The sequence below is a fragment of the Anolis carolinensis genome, chromosome 2, assembly GCF_035594765.1.
Source record: "Anolis carolinensis isolate JA03-04 chromosome 2, rAnoCar3.1.pri, whole genome shotgun sequence".
NCBI classification, from domain to species: Eukaryota; Metazoa; Chordata; class Lepidosauria; order Squamata; family Dactyloidae; genus Anolis; species Anolis carolinensis.
Genome location: NC_085842.1, coordinates 146,054,904 through 146,072,700, shown reverse-complemented (window position 1 = coordinate 146,072,700; position 17,797 = coordinate 146,054,904). Strand labels below are relative to the sequence as shown.

General features: G+C 40.4%; 1 protein-coding gene across 1 annotated transcript; it reads left to right on the top strand.

Annotated features, from left to right (window-relative positions):
* The first annotated feature begins 6,623 nt into the window (after nt 1–6,623).
* On the top strand, nt 6,624–17,082 carry pcp2 (Purkinje cell protein 2). Its single transcript, XM_008104345.3, has 4 exons — nt 6,624–6,955; nt 12,298–12,424; nt 12,622–12,785; nt 16,916–17,082. Exons 1-4 carry the CDS (start codon nt 6,797–6,799, stop codon nt 16,919–16,921), a joined length of 456 nt encoding a protein of 151 aa, XP_008102552.2. The 5' UTR covers nt 6,624–6,796; the 3' UTR covers nt 16,922–17,082.
* Nucleotides 17,083–17,797: the final 715 nt, after the last annotated feature.

Sequence of the window (17,797 nt, the reverse complement as noted above, 5' to 3'; positions counted from 1 at the left end):
GAGAAGACCTGGCTCTAGCTCACGAATGGGACCCTGAAGAAGGCGACAGAAGGCCTGATCCTTGCAGCCCAGGAGCAAGCCATCAGAACAAATGCAATCAAGGCCAAGATCAAAAAATCAGCTGATGACCCAAAATGCAGACTGTGCAAGGAAACCGACGAAACCATTGATCATATCCTCAGCTGCTGTAAGAAAATTGCACAGACAGACTACAAACAGAGGCACAACTCTGTGGCCCAAATGATTCATTGGAACTTATGCCTCAAGTACCACCTCCCTGCAGTAAAGAACTGGTGGGATCACAAACCTGCAAAGGTTGTGGAAAATGAACACGCAAAGATACTGTGGGACTTCCGAATCCAGACTGACAAAGTTCTGGAACACAACACACCAGACATCACAGTTGTAGAAAAGAACAAGGTTTGGATCATTGATGTTGCCATCCCAGGTGACAGTCGCATTGAAGAAAAACAACAGGAAAAACTCAGCCGCTATCAGGACCTCAAGATTGAACTTCAAAGACTCTGGCACAAACCAGTGCAGGTGGTCCCGGTGGTGATGGGCACACTGGGTGCCGTGCCAAAAGATCTCAGCCGGCATTTGGAAACAATAGACATTGACAAAATTACGATCTGCCAACTGCAAAAGGCCACCCTACTGGGATCTGCACGCATCATCCGAAAATACATCACACAGTCCTAGACACTTGGGAAGTGTTCGACTTGTGATTTTGTGAAACGAAATCCAGCATATCTATCTTGTTTGCTGTGTCATACAACGTCGTTGTGTCAATAATAATAATAATAATAATAATAATAATAATAATAATAATAATAATAACAACTTTATTCTTATAGCCCACCTCCATCTCCCCGAAGGGACTCTGGGCGACTTACATTGGGACCAAGCCCGGAAAACAGTGTACAAGATATAAAAATACAACACATACAACAATACAATTAAAACAATTAAACCACAAAATAAAAACATCATAAAATACCTCAGTGAACATCAAGGAACCAAAAAGTGGGACAGATAAAATTGCAGGGGAAGGGCAGGGCTTGTGCAAAACACAGGACAGTAGGACCAAGAGTGGGAATAAATTGCTGAATAGTAGTACTTGTTCAGTACATTTCCGTAGAACTACAGAATTCTGAAATGCGATGTCATTAAAATGTTTGAGACTACAGTGATTGGAGGAAATCCTTTACAGTCAAAAACAAAAAGAAAGAATAGACTTGAAAACTGTTATTGTTATTTTTTTATTTTATATTTATTTAGATCTTATTTTTTCTCTCTCTAAAAAGAGCCAAACAGTTAACAATACTAAAAACAATACATTATACAATTTGGAACCTAAAAAACATGCAACCACTATAACAGACTACTCTACTCTACTGGGCTCTGAATCATAATCTGACAGAGGGAGGATGTCCCTAGAAAGCTAGAGTATAAATACTGTTTTTCGCCAAATCTAAGATGCACTTTCCCCACACATAAACATAAACAGGTGCTTTTATATACCCTAGTTCTACAGTTCTAAGATGCAGTTTTCCCGGATTGCATCTCAAAATCAAGGAGATCGTTCGATTGATCGATTGATCAATAGATATCCTTTTTTGTTGGTGGTACTGAAATTAGGGTGCATCTCATAATTCATGGTGTTTTAGATCAAAGAAATATGGTATAAACAAAACTTTTTCTGTTGGTAGTACTGAAATTAGAATGTGTCTTGGAAATTATGAAATCTGCTATTACAGCAGTGGTTTTGCTAAGGGTTTTTCTTTCTACGTACTTACATTGCCCTACTATGATTGCCTTTCAGTTTACCTGATCCTAGGCCATCATTTCAAGGTAATATCATTCCTGCTTAGTGTGGGAGAATGTCTATCCAGGTAAGTGTCTTTCTGTACAAAAGGTTAGTCAAGGATTTCTCCTGATATCCCAAGAACATAGTTGGAAATTGTCTCAATGCTTTGTCAGGGAACAGAAAACAGCAGCTTTGAGAAGCCCATTCCTGTGACCAGGGAGCTATGAGAGAGCCCAGATAGCTAAAGGGAAGTGTGAGAATGAAGAAGAAAAACAATTGAATAAAAGGACTAAACAGAGATAATGGGGTGTGAAAGAAAGGAGTGCAATAAGAAAAAATAGATATACATTCATTCTTTCTCCAGTGAAACCTTTAATACTTTACATTTGGGAAAAGGTATTAAAAGTGTCAACCAAAATTATTCAGGGAAAGACGCAACCCCTTAGGAAAGGTTATTATCTCTGAGGCTGTTAGCTTAGAATTCAAGTTGAATAAGAGGAAACATGATAGATGTAAACATATGCACAACATGGCAAAAATAGATAGATGCTATCTTCCCTCTCATAATGTTGTACTAAAACTCATCCAAATGGCAACAGACACAGGTCAGATAAAAGGAAATATTTTCTTTTCACAGTGGCCTACTCACTGACATAAAACATAGTGATAGCTTACAGCTTGGATGGGTTTTATAAAAGGATTGGAGGTTAGGATCTTCCATGGCTATCAGTCAGGAAGGTTCTATATTACCTCCATTAACAGAGGCATGGGTATCTCAATGCCTATTAGTAGATAACAAATGCTGTTGGGCAAAACGTTCTGATGTACGTATCCTGCTAATGGCTTTCTTGTTGGGCAACTGGTTGTATATTATGTGAACAGAACATTGGACTAGATTTGCCTGTACTTTGATCCAGCAACGTGGTTTTTCTCATGTTCTTATTTTCTTAGGTGATGATGAAGAAGAGGAGTCTTGGAAGTGCTAAGTGCCCACAGTTGTTTTGCTGCTCACTTCGGGCCTTATCTATGCCAGGTCACCAGTATCAGGCTCTGCCTAGCACCTTTCTTGGTGACTATGATTCTAGTACTCGCTATTCCAGTATCAGGACTACGAAAATGCCTCACAAAGTGAGTGAGAGTGGCACAACGCACCAGGTGCTTCCAGCCCCCTTTCATCCTGTTGGCCTACCTCACTGTAGTCTACCTTTGCTCTTGTCCCAAGAAGTGGTTGTCATTAGTGTCTGACCTTCTCCTCTGCTGCCCTTCCCAATTATAATATGTTACCCTGGAGCCTGCTGCCAAGATCCATTGGGCACATCGCCTGCTATAGCAATAGAGCTCAGCCTTAATCTAGGGCCAGGGGTTGGTGCCACAGTTGAGCTTGCAAAACTATACTAATCCCTTGGCATCTCCTATGCCCTCAAAGATTCATTTACCACCTGTTGGACTTAAAGCCTGCCAACAGTAATAGATGGGCAAGGTCAACCTTTGACACCCAACAGCCCTTCCTCGTGCCGTGACTGCGGAAGTCTTAAGCTTGGTGGTCAAAGCCTGCTTCCCAATCTACCTCCCTTTTCTTTCCTCCTGTTCTTGTCTATAAATTAGATGGACCACTATGGCCCACTATATGTTTGAATGACAACTCCTATCAACCCTAGCTAGTAAAGCCGATGGAGAAGGAACTTGGGAGTTATGGTGTACCAATATCTGTTGCCCCACAATAGTTGCTCACCTCTTCTGCAAATAGTGGGCAGTTAACAAATTTCTATGCATTAATAGATCTTCCCAACTAATAATGCCCACCTTTTCTCACAATCACTATAACAACTAGTAAGAGTTGTTGTTGACAATCCCTTCTTTAATTGCTGCACTATCAAAGGTTCTCAAGGTTTTTAAAAACCCTATAATTTCTATGTGTCAGTAGAGTGGGGAACCTTTGATGCTCCAGACATTTTTTATTTCACCTTTCAGAAAACCCAATCAGCATGACAACTAATGGGGTTATTAGTTGTGTAGCATAATACATCTGGGAGGACAAAGATTTCCCATTCCTAACAGTGGTTCTCAACCTGTGGGTCCCCAGATGTTTTGACCTTCAATTCCCAGAAATCCTAACCGCTGGTAAACTGGCTAGGATTTCTGGGAGTTGTAAGCCAAAACACCTGGGACCTACAGGTTGAGAACCACTGATCTAGAAGGTGTCTATCCTGTATTTCTGATGCTTGCTGTAAAACATATTAATTCTACACTTGGTTTTAAATGTTAGGTAAAGGTAAAGGTTTTCCCCTGACGTTAAGTCCAGTCATGTCTGACTCTGGGGGTGGGTGCTCATCTCCATTTCTAAGCCAAAGAGCCAGTGTTGTCCATAGACACCTCCAAGGTCATGTGGCTGGCATGACTGCATGGAGCGCCGTTACCTTACCACCGGAGCAGTACCTATTCATCTACTCACATTGGCATGTTTTTGAACTGCTAGGTTGGCAGGAGCTGGAGCTAACAGTGGCCGCTCCCGCCGCTCCCGGGGATTGAACCTGGGACCTTTCTGTCTCCAGCTCAGTGCTTTAACGCACTTCGCCACCAGGGAAGTGCGTTAAATGTTGGGGATCCTTTATTGCACATCTGTTAAAACTAGGAAAAAATGTTTTAAAAATGTTTTAAAAGTGTTTGTGGGGGGAAATGAGCATTATTAGTCAAGGATGCTCTGTGAAAGCAAAGAAAGTTGTTGGTAGGGAACGGTTTACTGCAAGGATAGGTAACTGTGGGTCTCTAGAAGTTGATTAATTTTACCTTCTATATTCTCTCACTACTGGCTATGTTGGCTAAATCTGATGCAATTCAAACATCTAGAAGGTCATAGCTACTCATCCCAAATTACAGAAAAGGACTGGAAAAGAGAGATGGCAGGGACGTTTCTTTGACCCATCAGGCATTTTTGACTACAGATGCCATAATCCCTTGCCACTTCATGATGCTAATAAGAGCTTCTGGGAGATTAAGTCCCAACACACCTGGAAAACGCTGGATTAAAACATACTGGAGCACTATAAGGTAGGGTGGTGAATTCCTAATTTTGCTGAACTGCAATTCCCATTCTCACTAGCCAATATAGTCAAGAGTAAGGATTAACAGGGGTTGCAGTTTAACAATATCTGGATAGCCACACCTGGTATAAGCTATTTTAGGAGATCCCATAACTTTTATACAGATATGCCCAAAAGATCTATTCTGACACCCTAAAATGTAACGTTCTTGGTCTGTGCTTCAATGCAGCCTGTTATCCAAAGAGACAATTCCTGTTTTACCCCTTGAGTCTGAAATGCAGTTCTACCCAAACTTGTCATACCTCGTTCGCTTATCCCCATATCCACCACAAATAAGTAAAATATAGATTACAGGCAGTATGAAAGGATGTTGGTTGTATTTCCCATGGCCCTTTTGCAAGGATACACAGTATATCTGAACAACAACAGAATTGTTCCCTCATTTTTTTGTATGTGGTACATATACTGAATGAGAGAGATGGGACTCTAGAATACAGAAAGAGATTAGGTCATAATCAAACCAATTGCATTCATGCTCAGATATCTGATATTGAAATAACATTTTAAGATTGCCACTTTGAGTGACTGGTAAGTTTGAGCTACATTATGCCAATGAATTTCATCTTTCATTAATATCCCAAACACTTTTTAACATAAAGGCCCATTGAAGTTCTATAGCTCTACAAAAAAGTGATAATCTGATGTTTATTATCAGTGGTTCTTAACTTGTGGGTCCCTAGATGTTTTTGCCTTCAACTCCCACAAATCCTAACAGCTGGTAGACTGGCTGGGATTTCTGGGAGTTTTAGGCCAAAACAGCTGGGGACCTACAGGTTGAGAACCACTGGTTTATGTAATATAGATAGCAGTATATTTCTAACTAGTCTAAGTTTGGTGGTACTCATCTCACCTGCTTCAACAAAAGAGCTGAGAGGTTCCCTCAGAAATTTACCATTTCTGGCTAATCTAAGAGCCAGAGCAGAGGCAGCAACTAGATCCAAGTCTGAAGGATGTAGTAGAGAAATATGGAATGTCTGGCCCTCCAGATGTTTTACAATATCAGGCCTTAGTCATCCAGGTCTACAACAAAGAGTTTGGGGGGTTGATGTCAAAAAAGCCAAAAGTTCCCTACCCAGGGTAGTGTAATATCCAACTTGCAATGGAGGCTGATGATCTTCCAAACCCATGAAACATTTGATCATTGCTGGACTAGGGCAAGGAAAGAAAGACTATGTAATATTTTTAGGAAGAGGCCAGATCCAAAGAATGCCTATATACAACTGGGATAGGTGAAATGTGTTTCTCCATGTGTTGTTGGAGTGCAATTCCTAGCATCCCCCAGCATGATTATGTTTATTGGGGCTACAGGGAGTTTCAATTCAGTGATATATGGAGTGCCACACTGTGTTTATCCCTGATGTACAACCAAACTAGGGGGGGAGGGGAGTCCACTTCCTTTGCAATACTCCTGCAGTGCCACCACTGTACATGCACACAAACACACACACACATGTGGTAAATGCCTGGCATGCATGCACATACATACACGCATACCTACTAATGAAGTGTGTGTTGGCTCTCCTGATACAATTATCCGGGATAATCTTTATGCAGATTATGGGGATCCAATGGACAGAGCAGATTGGACGCCTGTGTTTATTAAAATATGAATTTTGATCCCTGTGCGGAGTGAGGCTGTGCGGGGGAGGGGTGGCACTGAGCCGGGGAAGGGGGAACGCACGCTTAGTGTCGTGGCAAGTCTGTATAAATCACTAAGAGCAGCATCAGGGCATCAGGGCTGTCATAGTAGCCAGAGGGTGTGCAAAGTGCACAGTGCTGAGAGAGGTCCTGGGCAGCCCACTCGAGGGGGATAAACTGCTTTGTCACTCGGGCAAGGCGAAGGGACCAATTCTGAGCAGTGTGAGTACCAAAAAGGTGTCTCACGATGACAACAGTGGAAGCCAAAGCTGAAGAGGAAGAGAAAAAAGAGCCCGATTCAGAGCCTGCACCTGCTCCAGTTTCAGAAGGAGCTCCTCCGGAGGCAGCACCAGTTGCAGATCCAGAAGCAGTGCCAGCTGCACCAGCTTCTAACCCATCTAGCGGGGTAAGACTGGTTTAAGGGGTAAAGACATGAGGGAACCTTAGTGCGGGGCTTCCAGTTTGAATGGTTCCGCAACTTCCACTGTTGTGTGGTTGGGGCTAATATCTTCAGTGGCCATAACATTTGGCCCTCATATCCAGCAAAAGTAAGAAATGTAGAGGTTAGGCAGGATAATAAGTTCCATTAGATTAAAAGAGTATCAGTGGTATTTTCTATGATTCTAAGACAAGGTTGGTTGGGAGTTATATGGAGATAAATGAATTCAAAAGGTTGGGAGTTATATGGAGACAGGTGATACCTAAGATTGCTGTATACCTCTTGAAAGGAAAATGCGTCACTCACTCTGGTGGGTTCTCTTCTGCCACCTCTCTTCTGGACCTTTGGTTTAGTATTCTGTTATCACCTTCTGGTACCTTACTTAATTTTCTCTGCCTGTTCTGCTCTGTCTGTTCCTTCATTCCTTAGCAAAGGCTTGCTTTCCTACTGCACAGAGTAATTTGGATGCCATATAGAGCGGATTTGGGATGTCCTGAAAGAAGAACAAATCATTCAGTGCTTATTATTATTGCACTTGGCTCTCACTGAGAGATGCTTTTAAAGTTGTATGCCACAAGAACCAAAATTCCTTCGTCAGCTTTAAGATACTATGAAGCTTGATTTTTACAGATGGAAGGAGGGCACATTTCCTAATTCAAAGTGTTTTGGGCTGCCTGGGTGGCTTCAACGTTCCTACTATATTATGTGGGGTATTTTTAGTATGTTGTGTCCATTAATACATCAGCAGCATCTATTGGTCAGTAATAGAGTTGCCAAATTAAAAACTTGATTGGACTCCTATACCTTCAAGCGTTGTGTAGAAGAGGAAATTTCATCAGGTGTTGCTACTCATGGAACTAGGCAAGAACCAACAGCTGCTGAAAATCCCTTTTCTACACAACAACACTCTAGCAACCCTAATGCATTTGTTTCATTAGTGCCCATATTTTCTTCTAGATTTATTCATGCATGTTACTTAAACTCCCTACTTTTCAGAGACATCACCTTGATGTACTGAGACATTCATTTAACCATTTCAAAAATTAGACAAGAATTTGCTACCAAGCAAATGTGAAAAACACCATCCTATTTCCTTGTGTCCTTCAGAAATTCATTAACGCTTGCCCCTCGCTCCAGCCATCTTCTCTCAATTGTTTTAGGGTTAGAAAATAAGCAAACCTGATAGTGAGAAACTAAATAGAGAGTCTTTGGTAAGTTCATAGAAGAAAGGGAACCATTTGCATCATTTATGAGGAAAAAAGAAAATGCAAACAATCTTGTGGGTTTTGAAGGTTTAGTAAAGTATTGGGATAGTATGGAAGAATATATTATTTAAGATAGGAAATTAGCAGAATGACAGTAATATCATCATTACATGTCTTTAAAGTGGAAGGTGAGAAATCCATTTTAACATTTTATTTTATGGTTATTGTGTTTGAGTGGAGGAGGGTTGGGGAAAATTAATTTTAATGGTATTGGTAATGGTAATGGTGGCATAAGTGATGAACTGGAAAATGATTGTACAATGATAATTACATTGCTGAAAATAACATTTTTAAATAAAGCAAGTTACTTAAAGAACTAACACCAGGTTGGGACACTTGAAACCTTTAAGACAAATGTTAAATAGCTGTCCTTTTCCATCAAAAGAGGAACAGCCAAGGGCTGCCAGCATCTGTTGCCTGAGACAGTTGCCTCAATCTGCCTAATGGAAAGGGATGGCCCTGTATGCCACTGCTGGGGATTGTGTTTAACTTTGCAGATAAATCATGCCGTTATCTGTATCCAAAAACTTTGTTTTATTAGGCTTGGATTCCCTATCACTGCCTTTCCTTTTCTGCAGCAGCAGACTAGACCACATTTACTACTAGCCTTGCCCAGAGAAGATTAATGCCTTAAATCTAGACGCTTCCGGGCTTCCCTCCATCCTGAGGGACATCCTTTCCTCCCTCCCTCCCTCCTTCCCTCCCAAGTTCTATCGCTTCCTCTTCACAAGCCTAATAATTTCTGCAAATGTTTAGCAGGGTCAGTTCTTACTTGCTGATTTCCAATAGGGGTGTTTTCAATTTCGATGGAGGTGTTCTTAAATTCAGCCTCAGTAAAGTACAGGCACACATCTCAGGATTTACAACAGATTCCCCAGATAGCTTTGTCTGCTCTGTCATTGCTTCTTAATTTATTTGATGTGGGAATTGGCATTTTTTTTCTTCCAGTGTGTGCCAGGGATTGGTACCATGTTTGTACCCATAGGCTCCAAATGCTTCTTTCTTTCCTGGAAACTCTCCAACTCTCCAACGTCTGGCATTTGATGGCTCATGAACCATCACTTTGAGTAGCACTTAATTCCTAGACTAAAAATTAACTTTAAATATGTATTTTCTGTTCAAGATGGAAACATGGCTCTGGGAGGGAATTTACCTGTGAGAATGTTGCCATGGTATATTTTAATGGACTACCCGTATATACTTGAGTATAAGCCGATCCGACAATAATCCGAGGCACAAAAAGGTGGCAAAACTTATTGACTCGGATATAAGATGAGGGTGAAAAATGCAGCAGCTATTGGTAAATTTCAAAAAGAAAAATAGACACCAATAAAATTACATTAATTGAAGCATCAGTAGGTTAAATGCTGTTGAGTATTTGTATAAAACTGTAATTTAAGATAATAATAAGACTTTAATAAGGTAAGAGTGTCCAACTCTGATTACCTGTATACTCAAGTATAACCCAACCCAAATATAAGCCGTACAGGACCCTCACTCGAGTATAAGCCAAGGAGAACCTTTTCAGCCCTAAAAAAGGGCAGAAAAACTCGGTTTATACTCGAGTATATACGGTATTTTAGTATTGTACCCAATATGTTGTTGATTCAATAGAACCATTGCTTTATATGATAAATTCCCCATATAATTCTGAGGAAAGCACACAGGAAACCCTGGAGAACTTCTGCCAATCAGAGGAAATAATATTGAGCACAAGGAAGCAAAATCTGATACGGTGAGGACAGCTTCTTTAACCATCCATCATGATTTGATTATCATATATTGATTCCCACTCTCTTGTCTCTTCTTCAACCTTTTCACTCCCTCAATTTTTATGGAATATGATCTTGTTGTATAATACCCAAAGCTCTCTTTTTCCCAGACTCTGTCCCATTACTGTCCCAAATACAACCTTCATATTTCCCTTTTCAGTCGGCTTTCTGTTCATATACTTTTCTCAGGAATTTACAGAGTTTGTGGAATTTAAGATCTGGAAAGGACCAAGGATATTTGAGCTTCAGAATATAAATATTTCTTAATGTATCCATGTATATGAAGGATATATAACTTGCTTCCTAAAAAGGCCCCAGCAGTGGTTCACATATATATAATCATCACACACAAAAATGAGAAAGGCTGGAGAAACAATTTGTGGAGAGTGCAAATGGAGGCATTAGGTTCTAATGTTAAATGGCTGGTACTGTTGTGGGCATATTTCAGCCTTTAATGATGGTGTTTTGTCATGTTGAGCTGTCAAGGGAGGAGGACCAAATCGCTTAGCCAGAGGGGCAAGGCTAGCCATTATTTCTACTAGACAGGCTCCTCTCTTGGAAATGTGATACTTCTGGTTCAGAAGAGCAACCTGATTGCTTGTATAGGCATGTTGAAAAAATTAATTCTGGAGATCAAAATCAGCTAGATATATCTGCAAGTTATTTTGCCATTTTGTTTAGTCACTAAAACAGATACCCCTTCCTAATGTTGCCAAGTCAACGGTACCTCTTGTTGGAGCAGAAGCTGCTGATCTAATGCCCTCTGACTTTGAATCTTATCTATTGGCTTATGTTTGCCTAGATAATCTCCCGCCGCACTCGTCTGTGAACTGGTAAATACTTTAATACTTCTGCAACATACATTACAGTCAGAGACTAGCCAAATTATTCTGGAGAACAAGGAAAAACACGGTGATAATGTTTGTTTCTTGAGTGCATGAAGTATAAAGGTTTTTACTAATATGAAAATAAAGACACACAGGTTCAGTGCTTTCTTGAATCCTGTGCTTGCCTCCCAAAGCTTGGAAGAGCAGATGGGAAGATGATCACAACTACTTTAAAGTGGAGAGCTGAGAATATTATACTGGTATCAGGAAATCTTCAGTATTTGTGGTAACGGTTTATAAAAAGCAATTGTAGGTAATCTCCGCATGCTTGCATAAAAATATTTAATTCATGTCTACCTGTTTATATAAGTGAGCAATACAATGAAAAAAATATAATTTGCTACAATGTTGAAACAGAGACATATTAAAAAGGCTCTCCTAATAAGAGAGCTAAATGGTAATAAGCTCTGAATTAATAAAAGAAAAGAGAGATGTGAAGAATTCCTTGCAGATAGCCATAAGCAGATACAGGTATGTTGTTATCAATCCTAAAAATAAGCAGAAGAGTGCAAAAATTGCCCCAGACATTTTACCTTTGCCTAATGAAGGGCATGATGATACCTTCTCCCCAATCCACATACAGAAATGGACAGACTAGCAACTGACTCTTACCTGAACACTGGTGATAGAATAATATGCTCAACTAGCTCATACATCAGAAGCAGACATCTATTTCTTTTGAACCCCTCATCTGTTTTTATTTGTATTGGTGTTCTTCTATTGAACATGGAGAGGTAGAGGCGAAGCCAAACAATCTGTATGTACAAGTCTCCTAAAGAGCCTGCCTTGCATGCGGTGATCTCCTGCTCCCTTTTGACAGTGATGGGTTTTGGTTTTTGTTCTATTTTGTGATTTGGATCATCTGAATCTGAATTTCAGACCTCGGTGTATAAAAATACTTCTAGTGAATATTGCCTTTATTGTCCAGCCTCCTCTCGTGTTCTTGCATTGCTTTTAAGTTCAGAAGGTAGCCTTTCTGTAAACCCAAGGCAACCAGATGTATTTTGCTGAATATGTTCCTTTCTCCCCACTAGTCTCAAAGATGCTACAAGATTATCTACTAAGCCTAATGTTATTTCCAATGAAAATAGTCCTGATGAATCAATGGAAGTTTCAACTTTCTAAAGTTACAGTTGGGACTAACAATTACATTTAGGCCAGTATTTCTAACTTCTTGTTAGACAAAGAGCGAAGAAAAGCCTACTGAGGTATCAACATGTACCTCTCTTCTCCCAGTGTTTTGCCAAATTGCTTGCCAGACCAGAGAGATTCACACAGCTTTGTTTTCTCAAACTGCTGACAAGTGTTGTCAGGAGCAGTAAGGATATTGAAGACACTGGGAAGACGGTGTCAATCTTGGCTCAATTACTCTCTTTGTTTTGTAGACGGGCTCCCCAGAACAAGAGGGGTTCTTCAATCTGCTGAGCCATGTACAAGGAGGACGCATAGATGGGCAACGCTGCAACATTCAGATTGTGCACAGCAGCAAGAGTGGCTCAGATTCTCAGAAGAGTAAGTTCAACATGACTGGGATGAGAGGGACGTGTAAAGGGGGAAGTCCAGGGATATCTTGCTTGGAGAATGCATCTTTGTAAGAGAATGAGCAAATCTCTTGATCCTACCTAAACCCCAGAAAGTTTATCTGCCTTTGAAGGTCCAAGAAAGCTGGTGAAGTAAGTAACTTCTGTCTCTTTGCTTCTTTTATACAGAGGACAGCCCCAGCCCACCACCAGAGATGGACAACTTTATGGATATGCTGGCACAAACACAGAGCCGGCGTATGGATGATCAACGCGTCAGCTTTAACTACCTCCCAGGCTTCCAAAACACTGACCGCAATAGCAGCAACAAACCAGCCTCTGGAACCACAAAGGTGAGGGGAAATGAAAAGATGTGAAGGGAAAGGTGAAATTGTAATACTTCGGAGTTTAACTGAGTTACCTTTTTACCGTGTTTCCCCGAAAATAAGACAGTGTCTTATATTAATTTTTGCTCCCAAAGATGCTCTAGGTCTTATTTTCAGGAGATGTCTTATTATTCCATGAAGAAAAATTCACATTTATTGTTGAACAAAAAAATGAACATTTATTATATACTGTACAGTAGTTGTCATCATAAACCAACATAACCAGACAAACTGTGAATCCTATCAAGAATTTCTTGTTACTACCAATATTTGCATGTACAACACTTTATGGTACGTACATTTACTGATTCTGCATGATCTGGTGTTCTGTTCGGCGGGCATGCTTCCAAACAAAATCTTTGCTAGGTCTTACTTTCGGGGGAGGCCTTATATTTAGCAATTCAGCAAAACCTCTACTAGGTCTTATTTTCTGGAGATGTCTTATTTTAGGGGAAACAGGGTAGAACAGAACTGTTATGAATAATTTTTCAATAACTTTAAAGCATAGGTTCTTTTTATTGCAATTTCAGTGTGAAAGGTATATCAGAACTTTTACAGAACAACAAAGAACATTAGACATACAGACATACAGATTCTATGCAACTACATTGGATTCACAAACAACCTACTACAGTTACATTGGTTAACAAAAAAAAGAGGGGGTACATTTTCACTCAGCATTCACACACAACATGCATCCATCTTCATGCATACCAAATATTACCAAATCCTTTCTCCCTTCTTGGAGAAGCACCTGCTTAGGCCAGACCCAGCTTCCACTGCCAACATATAGTCCCAAAACGCCAAAATGACAAAACTTAAAAACTCCAAAAAGAACATCTCCAAAACGCACTCCTTTCTCTTTCCATGAGAAAATTAGCCCTAAAGGTGACCAGAATCCTGCTTTGCACTACTGTACATTTCTTCTATAAAACCAACAAGGAGACTTACATATGTGAATAAAAGACATAAAAATGCTTTTGAAATATTTAGAAAATAATAAAATTAAAATGTGTACTCACATTTTCAAACTGGTATAAAATGAAAACTACAAATAAATCCCACAAGCCATATAAACATTCACTACCTTTTCCTACCTTTGACCAGCATTGACAACACCAACAAGCTGTTTTGCGAGCATTACAAAAACCTGCAAATCTTCTTCCTTGGAGACAATAACAAAATTTTCATAAATTTCAAAATCTATTATCATTTCAATGCTCTGAAAGAGTGTTGCCTCTAGAGAAACAATTATTTCATCTGCACACACAGCAGTCAAGACTAAAAAGTAATTCTTTGGCTTGTCCCCACTAGGGGGCAGTGTTGCTTGCCTTCTCTACCTAAGCACCGCAAAAGAACTCCCAGGATGGCATCCTGGGAAGATCTATTCATCTGTCTCAGACAGGGGAAAACTCATTCCTCCAGGTGTTTAGGACTTCATCTCCCACAATTCCTAACATGCCCGATTTATCTGGAAACTTGGGGGTTATGTCCCATGGAATTCTGCAGGACAGCCTGAGCTATTTATTTTAGTGTTGCTGTCAGTGGTCTTAAAGTGAAGGTCACTACTATTTCCATTTAAAAACCAGAAACAAAAATTGTTATAAAGACCACTCAGGACATGACTAGACTCAGTGCAAACTCAGCCTCCCAAGCCAAACAGTACAATGGCCACTTTGACTTTTAACAGTAATCATTATAGTTTTCATGAGTTACAGTTTAAAAGGTACATGCAGTGCTTATGACAAACTACTCAAGCGACTCAAGTTGCTCCTGATACGAAAAATAATAATGACAAACTATGAAACAGTGTTCAGAGATCCCTATTCTCATTCATGTGCCAACAATTACCTGCATTTCATAGATCTATGGTTCTCATGCCCTCTTTTTCTGCAATAACACAGGTTTTTGAAGCCACCACTTATTATTAACTAGAGCCAATGCTGTGCAATGGTTTGAGCGTTGGGTTATGACATTGGAGAAGAGGATTCAAATCCTCACTCAGTCATGGAAACCAACTGGGTGTTCCTAAAAAGTCACACTGTTTTGGCCTCAAGGGAATACAAAGCAAACCCTTCTGAACAAATTTTGCCAAGAATCCCCTCAATAGTGTCCTTTTGGTGTCCCACCAAAACTGACTTGAAGGCACAAGAAAAATAACAATCTCAAAGACAAAAATCTCATTTTCCACAACAGTAACCATTTGTTTTCATACGTGGACTTATATCATCTTTTTCACATTTAACTCCTAACATTAATGTAAAAGCTTCCTTGACTGGGATATAGTTTCTTCTTAATTATTACTCACTTTGATGCATCCAGGTGTAATACAAAGAACTCAAAAGGCATGCCGAAATGTTTTAAAATCTAAGAGCGATGGGAATTTTCCGACATCTGCTTACAAAAAGTTACGTTAAAAGCAACAATGAGAAACCAATGATCTTGACCTTTCGGGATATGTGTTGCGGCTATGGATTATTCCCACTTTTGAAATATTATAGATCAACCCTTCCTCTATTTCCTTATCTATATTTTCCAATCCTCTGTAGCAAAATAATCAACAACTTCTTCCAATATGGAAGAAGGAACTGGGTTTTTCAGGTACAAGCACACATTTCACAGAGCAGAGCCCTTCTACTTAGAGGTCCACACATATAAATATCATGTTTATGATGCACCCTTTTTCTCCCTCTTGATGAAAATTATTAATCTTACTTGGTCTCTTCGACAGACTGTCATTAACTTTCCCCTGATAGAGGAGGTCTTAATGATTCAAGAAATTAACTTTCTGTTTCTTTCCTTTCCTGTTTTCTAACCGGATTAATCCAAGGACTTGTTTGTGCTTTGGCTGTTTCATGTTTAGGGCCTTCGAGAGAAATTTGGCAAGGCAGAACAAGACTACTTTCAGACTGGAGGATTTGGAGCGGCGGGGGGGGGGGGGGGGGGCTTCTCTCAAACAGCTAAACATGAGTCTAAAAGGACAGAGGGTGGTCAGGTATTTCCAGCCATTTCCCAGATTGCTGTTTCGATGCCCACCAAACAGAGAAATTAGGCTGGGAGGCAACCTTGTTGATATTGAAAGACGGGTCCAGATTCTATAAAGGGAAATACAGAGACAACATGTTTCACTATCATTATGACAGGAAAAATCTGGCTGAGTCGATTTGTATGCCCCAATACATGGAGGGCCAGAAGTCCCCTGCCTGTGTACTGGTGGTACTAAGGTCATATGAATTATGCATCACAGGAAGTATTTCCAGAGCCAGATGAGCTACTGGGCCACATGGAGTCTTTATGGATGGATCCACCACTCTCCATAGAAGAGTCTTCATCACTGCCCACTAAAATTATGGAAGAGACAAAGTTTCCTTGTCTATGCCCTGATTTCTCCCTCCCAACCTGATATAGGAAGAGAAGATGTCCCTAATCCAATTTTGATTTGCAGTATAAGGAATGTTCAGAGCTCTTTTATAATGTCCCAGCCTTGTAATTAGAACTCCTCATGTGACAACTCCTCAGCTGCTCCCTGTCTACTCACCTGAGTAAGGGATGGCTGGTGCCAAGCTTGGAACCTAGTAGATCACATTACTTAAAAAGCAGGATTAACTGAACTGAAACCTTTGTCTAACACTGCCCTTTACCTTAACATACATAATGCGGAATTGCAAATAATGCACTAATGCATTATAGACCTTTAGGTTTTCCAGAGGTGAGTATCAGACACATTGACAAAGGTAAGTTATGCCATTAGAAAAGTGCACTTTTAACTAAAGTAAAAGTTCCTTTAGGAAAGCAATGCCTGCCCACCTCACAAGTCATGGGCTACACCTGGTATTTGCAATTCTCTACAGTAGCAATAGACATTGACAGCCCATACTGGGAATTTCAAAATAAATTCGAGAGCAACAGGAGCCTATGTGCTACCCATGTCTTATAGTCGTGATGTGTGTCTTGTTCACTGTGTTATGTCAGTATTTGTGTGTGTGCTTGTCTCTCTCTCTCTCCATGTGTAGTAGAGCAGCTCCATTGGGAAGAAAAACACTCCCACCCTTGCTGCTCCCAACCATCGACCATCGTTTGTTTGTTCTTCTTTGCAGAAATGAATACTTCCCAACCCGGGTCAGGGAAGGCACAGACAGACATGGGCCTGATGCCGCCAAGCACTGCACTCCACCACTCGCCCTATAGCACCCCTCACTGCAGTACCTGCCCCACACATTCTCTGTAAATGTCCTGCCACTTCAATAAAGGCTCAGATGTTTTCCTCCTTGTTAATTTCATTAGCAAATGACCCTTAACAATAAACTGGGGACAGCCATGGTACGCTACTACTGCTGCATGGAATGGTCATTGCTAGTAGCACTACATCATGTTATAAGATGGGGAAAGATTGCCAAAGCAAACAGATAGACAGAGGGACAAAGTGACATATAACAACTGTACCAGCTAAGATGCACTCAACAACTCATGAAGAAGTTAAGAAAGATCCAGGTGCTCTTGGAAATCTTGGTTTGAGTAAGCATTGTTGTACGCTGCAGAAAACAAAGCCATGTTCTGGAAACATAATCCACAAGGACACATTTTTTGGTCCATACTCTCCTCAATAATTGTAACTCACATACAAGGCACACAGGCTTCCTTTCTGTATGTGAGTAAACCACACCAGTGTCAAGGAATCAGAATTGGGGCTCATCCACCCATGGATTGTGAGCAAAGTGTGTGATTGTTAGCTGCCTTGAGTCTCCATGGGAAGAAAGGTAGAGTATAAATAAAATAAAGATATAAAAACAAAAAGATGCAAAGGTTAAAATGACACATGCACACACAAATACACAATTACAGTGAAATCAAATTGTGTGATAGTTGAATCTTATTGTAAAAGGAGCAATGGCATAGCAACCAAGGGACATCATGCGCGGTTATGGTTGCAAGGCATCTTTTTCCTCCAGCACTTCCCACCCCCAACAGTCAATTCCTGG